Source organism: Parus major, chromosome Z (genome assembly GCF_001522545.3).
Source record: "Parus major isolate Abel chromosome Z, Parus_major1.1, whole genome shotgun sequence".
Classification (NCBI taxonomy): Eukaryota; Metazoa; Chordata; class Aves; order Passeriformes; family Paridae; genus Parus; species Parus major.
Window position 1 is genome coordinate 31,127,290 of NC_031799.1, and position 6,000 is coordinate 31,133,289.

A 6,000-nucleotide genomic window follows, 5' to 3' on the forward strand; every position below is an offset into this window, starting at 1 on the left:
GTCCCACCTTTAAGAACCTGTTTTAAAATGCTATTTTTAAGCAGTTAACTTTTAAAATTTTAACACGGAACAAAGCAACTATCACACAGTATTTCTAATTACATGAAGATATATAACACCACTGAGTCTTTTTACAGAGTACAATTTTAAGACAGAAGAATTATTGGTTCACTAAAACCAAAAGAAACCAGAGTACAAGGACTGATTAATGGAATGTTATAGCTACGTTAGTATAAAAAAAGAAATTTGCTCTGTATTTTGCCTTAAGATGATAATTAGGCAAATCTATACAAAAGGACACAATCAGGATCTTCCATTCCATCTTATGTTTAAATGGCTCTATGTCTTCCTGTTTCTCTTAGACTGTGGCAGCATTGAACAGCCTAAAACCACTTTTGATAAGAAACATGAAGCTTAAGTCATCCCTACTAGCAAATGCTGCTTGAGGCATAAACTCAGAGTGAAGCAACCTGATTAATCAGTAAGGCCAGTTTAAAAGAAGTTTCCCCCTCACAGTAGTAAAGACTAAGAACAAATACTTTTATAGGAAGCATGCACTGTGAAGAGCACCACTGGTTTGCTAACACAATCAGGAAGTCATGTGTTTCAAAGCACTGCTAAGGTATAGCAACTAGAACCCAAATCACGCTCACATTCCACACTTGCAAGTACTAAAATAAGGAACTCTAGGCAGTAAGAAGTTAGCAGAAATAATCTGTCAGCAATTCTTCAGGCTCCAACTCACCAAAATGATTCCCAACATCATCTATCAGCATACAGCCAGTAGACTAATTTTTTTTTTTTTTCCCCTCCAATCAAAGGACTTTTTTACTCTTGAATAACCAAGCCACTGGACACTATTCACACACCGCAAATTCTTTAGTTGCAATTGTGAATCAGTATACTGAAGAACAGCCTACAGAACAGCAACACCTACAGAAAAACTACATTAAATCTTGGCAAATAATCCAAATGGAAACGGAGGTCAAGAATAAAGGCAAGTCTACTCAAAATAGACTGACATTTAATTTAAGGGCACTGTGCATCCCGTTGAGTAGTAATTTCCAGAAATGAGTTACAAATAAATTATATACCATAAATGTGAAACCCACATGCACAGGACAATTTTTGTAATTTTAGAATTCTATTCTTAAAACACTGAGAAGAGCTGACAACACACAGTATCTGTCCCAGTCCATATGAGAAATTTCCCTATTTGAACAAAATATTAAAGAATAGAGAAAAGTTCGAAGTGGTATACTACTGAATCATTAAATGTACAGTAAGCTAGGAAGCTTCACCTCTTACAGCATAAACTATGTACTGCACCAGAAAATTGAAACAAAGGTGTTTCAGACTAAAATTAATTTTGTTTTGGAAGGTTTCTAAGATATGCACACATATATAAAACAAAGAATCTAAACTCTGTATAAACTACTGCGTACTGATTTCTGACTTGAAAGTTGAATTGATAGAGCTATGAGATTCTCTATATCCTAAGTAGTTTATTAAGAGTATGGTCTAATGCTAGCTGATTGTTATAAATCTTTTCTGGCAAACACACTTAAGTACCCTTTCACCCATGACAGACCCTATCTCTGCTTTTCAATATAAATTATAACAATTGAAAGTGAGTCATAGCTGTCTATAATATTAAAAAATCTTCAAAAACAGAAAGGGAAAAGTTAACCTAATTCTTGATGATAATTATAATTTCCAACTTCTCCTGCCTAGGAAGTACTGTATGAATTTAGTTTAAGTGTATTATGATATAGAAATACAGACTGGTAAAAACATATAGAGCACTGTAAAAGAAAAACAGAAGGACAAAAGTATTACTGTAAATATATCTGAAAAGAAGCAAAGGCAAGTTACAACATTAAACCACTGTTAGTTTAAAGTACTTAAGTAAAGACTTGGCAATATAGTTTTAACTTGAAAATGTTTCTGGCAGAACAAAGCAGAAATTCAGTCACTTACTTTTGGGAGAGAAGACTTTTTTCTTTTGGCTCCTGCTTTTTCTTCACTCCCCTCAGCAGGCTCCTGACTGCTTTCTTCAACAGCTTCACTGATAGGAGTGTTAATGGCTGGATGGGGCTTCAATTAAAAAAAAACATCAAAAATGAGATCTAAATCCCCTCCTCTCCAGAAGTTTCTTCTCCCACATACATTACTGAAGAAAGTGTTATGTCAAGGAAGTCCTTACTAGAAGGACAAGAATATTAAATGCATGTAATTTCATTAATTTCCACTGTTTTCAATTTAATTTGCAGTTTATTTATTGAAATTTCAAACTCTAATGCTGTAAACAACTCATTTTCACATTATCATACTGCAATGTAAGTCTCTTCTTATGCATAATAACACAGCTGAGAGATAAGAAATTAAAAAAAATATTTTTGATCAAATATGACATCTGATGCTACTAGAAAGAAGTGCATTCTTATCAATCCTAAGTGATTTAACTACTTGTTCCTCAAAAGATAAGCAGAAAAAGGATTACAGTAAGATAATTAATGAATTAAAAGTTAAAACCTAGAGAGATAAAGCCTAAATTACTCTGTTTCCTCCATTACATTGTGTATTGGTTTCTCCCTCTTACTGGCAGAACTCCCCTGCCTCCTTTTCTCCTCCACTGAAGAAGTTAGCTTGTGTTGAAGCCCAACCTACAACCTTCTTTATGCCCTTCAACTCCCTTACTAGCAGTTACAAGCAACATCTGCAAAGTATCAATACTGCTCTTGGAACATTCCAGTTCTGGCAATGAAACAGAAAACACAGCTCTCAGAAGGCCTTAATAAGACAAAAAATGCAGTGGAGAAGTGCTAGCAAACAACCCATTTTGCCACTGCTTGGGTCCATCATAAGGAATAGTGGCATTTACAAAGCAGAAGCAGATTGCAGCTTCTTGAGCCTAGACTGCCAACAGTGCGAACCGCGACATCCAGGTGCCAGATGCTCTGCAGCTGAAGATGTGTGGCAAACGGGCCATGACCATCCACAGCAGCATCACCACCAGGGATGAGGGTGAATCCTGGGAATGCCATGAACCTCGATGCGCATGCCATTGTCATAGCCCCCCCACTGCAGTCAAACTGCTGAGTCAGTGCCACAAAGCACCGCTCAGCCAAGACAGAAATGAGTGGATGGCAAGTCCCAGCAGAGCTCTACCCACCAACAGAGGAAAGAAGGATCTTCACAGAATGCTGCAGATTCCTGGTGGTGGCTACCTTTCTCACTTTTTGAAATTCTTCACTTTTCCCTACTTTTCTATTTCCTCTCTTGCTCAGTTTTTTGACATGTGAATAAAGGTGTATTACTGTTTAGTTCACCATCATTTAACCTCTTCTCTCACTTAATCTCACTCTGGTGTATTTGAATTTCCCCACCTCCATGTTAGGGTGGTAGACAACTTAGGGCACACTCCCAGACTGGGACATAAACCCAGTAGAAGGACAAAAAAAGAGGAAAAAAATTTCAAGTGAATGTCTCTATACTAAGTGCTGACAAGTTCGCCCCTTTAATATCATCTTGTATCCAGATTAAAAGCTCAATTTTGCCTAAACCTTCACGTGATCACCCACTTCCCTCTGACCATACATGCTTCAAGCCCGAACACAAAACTTCCTACTCATATTGAATTTTTAAGCTCTGACTCCTGAAATGTCTTACCTGCTAAATGTGTTTTTTAAGTGTGTAGCTGAGCTCTAAGAATCTTCAAAAACCAAAGAGTTCTATGTAGATAAAACAAAGAGATCAAGGTATATCTTAAGATACATTCACAACCAAGACTGCAGCTAAAGAAATGTGTCCATTCACTTATGCACATATTAGCAGACCATAATCCATTATTCCACTTTAAAATACTGTTGGGAAAATGTATTTATTCATCAGTATCTACATTAACTTTCCTCTTGGTTTTCATAAGCAACTACTTGCCATCACTTTCAAGATCCCTCACTGCCTACACTCATCCCTCATCCTTGTTGGCAGGTTCTGGTGACATGGGTGAAACCAAGTCCATCACTGCCCTGAGCCAATCACAATTGGTCCTGGGGATGGAAGGACAGTCATGCACAGAATAATATGCCTGCACAGGGGACATGGGGTTCTGAGGCAAAAGAGATGCCAGAGTCAAGGAGGGGCACTGAAAGAGGAGACACATAAGCCATTGCCCAAGCCAAACGTCAGCCCAGAGGAGCTGCTTCAAGATGAGAGTACATTTATTGAAAGTAGCCCATGTCATTGTGGACTGTGCCATGAACAGCAGGAGCCAGAGGCAAGGGATCTTGAACTCTGCCATATAAAGGGCATAGCAGCCAGCCAGGTCAGTGGACACTCAGAGACATCAGGAGCCAAGGACTCAACTGGAAGACCCAACAGTTTCCAAGCTTTGCCTGTGAGGGTATAAATATCCAGGGCTTCCTTTGTCCAGGGTCCCTCCCAGGAAATACCCTGCTCAAGCTGCTATTCTGTGGTTGCATCATGATTAAATAATTTTATGGACCTCGCTCTCTGAGACTGGTAAACAAAACTCAGGGTCTGGCCAGAAAGGAAACCTTGTCTGTGTGAGTGTGAGCGTGATATGTGCAGGGAGCCAGCAGGGCACCCAATGGGACCACTGGAGCTGTCTGCTGGGAAGGGCATCAGCCCAAGCTCAGGGTGGTGGTGGATGTGACTGTCATAGTGGCTCCTGGATGGTCAGACATGGAAGCTCCCTGAATACCAAGCACTGGCAGAGGGGAGACAGAAGGTGCATGTCTGGGTAGGGCTGCAGGCCATGGAGGAGGCCACACTGCACCTGCTGAGTAAGAAACAAGGAACAACAAAAACAAAGTAACCACTTCACACCTGACAGTCTCCCATACCACCAGTGTCTTACCCCGGGGACACAATGAAATGTGCAGAGAGGACACTGGGGACCAATGAAGCAAGAGCAGAGGTAGCTGGAGGAAGCATTTTTCTCCAACTATCTTTTTTTGTTCTTGTTTCTTGTTACCAGAACTAGTAACAAAAAGCATGTATCAACTGACTAAAGTGCACCAAATTGAATGTTCTGTTGCCTATACCGTACCCTTTTTTGGCAAAGACGGTGGAGCTTCAGAAACTGGTATCAAGTGTAGCATATAGGTAAAACCTCACAAAAGAAAAGCCTTGTAAAATTATGGCTCAGGCCTGCGCATTAGCCTGTTCCTGTGGGAACCAATTTGCACCTCTGTGAAAAGGGACTTGTACCCATGAGAACTGGCTCTGTACCCACAAGACAAGAATGTAAGTATCTTCAAAAAAGAAAACTTTTAGCAAGCAACCACTAAACAATGAACTGAGTAGCAAACAATTACTAATTAAACATGATGCTTTTAGAAACCATATAAATATATGCTGTGAACAATAAATTAGAGCTGTTCATTGGATGAAGGTGTCTTGTCCATCTCTACTGTGACATTCAAGCACTCTGCCACCCTTAAAACAAATACCAGCTTCCCCATAAGATTTCTAGTAGTCCCAGGTTCAGCTGAGATAGACGTAATTCTTCATAGCTGGTACAGTGCTGTTTTTGATTTAGTATAAGAATTATGTTCAATACTCACAGGTTTTTTAGTTGTTGCTAAATAGTGTTTACTCTAAACTAAGGAAAACATTACTTAATAAAAACTGAAAGAGTGTTATCAGCAAGATTCTCATACTAAATGCGAAACATAGCAATTCACCAGCTACTAAGAAGAAAACTAACCCTATCCCAAGGGAAATTGGGACATTACACACTTAAACATCCATTCCTTCCCTGACTAAAATATCCAGAAGTCGTACTCCTCAAAAAAGCCTTAGCTGTTAAATAAAGCCTTTTATAGATATACCCACAAGTGAAAACAAAAGCTGGCTAAAGGGCTTGATTTGCTCCAAGTAAAACTTGATTTTAATAATGCCTAGCTGTTGTTCCGATTGGGAACGGCTGGAAGGAACGACACAGACTCTCAGGGAGTCAGAACAAGAGGATCC

General features: G+C 39.3%; 1 protein-coding gene across 4 annotated transcripts in view; it reads right to left on the reverse strand.

Moving 5' to 3' along the window:
- The window catches only part of PSIP1 (PC4 and SFRS1 interacting protein 1), a 35,158-nt gene that overhangs the window by 21,011 nt on the left and 8,147 nt on the right, over positions 1-6,000 (reverse strand). For all 4 annotated transcript variants that reach the window (XM_015615008.3, XM_015615011.2, XM_015615012.3 and 1 more), the window contains one exon: positions 1,981-2,097. In XM_015615008.3, coding sequence (XP_015470494.1) covers positions 1,981-2,097 — 117 coding nt within the window. The remainder of the gene's footprint in view (positions 1-1,980; positions 2,098-6,000) is intronic.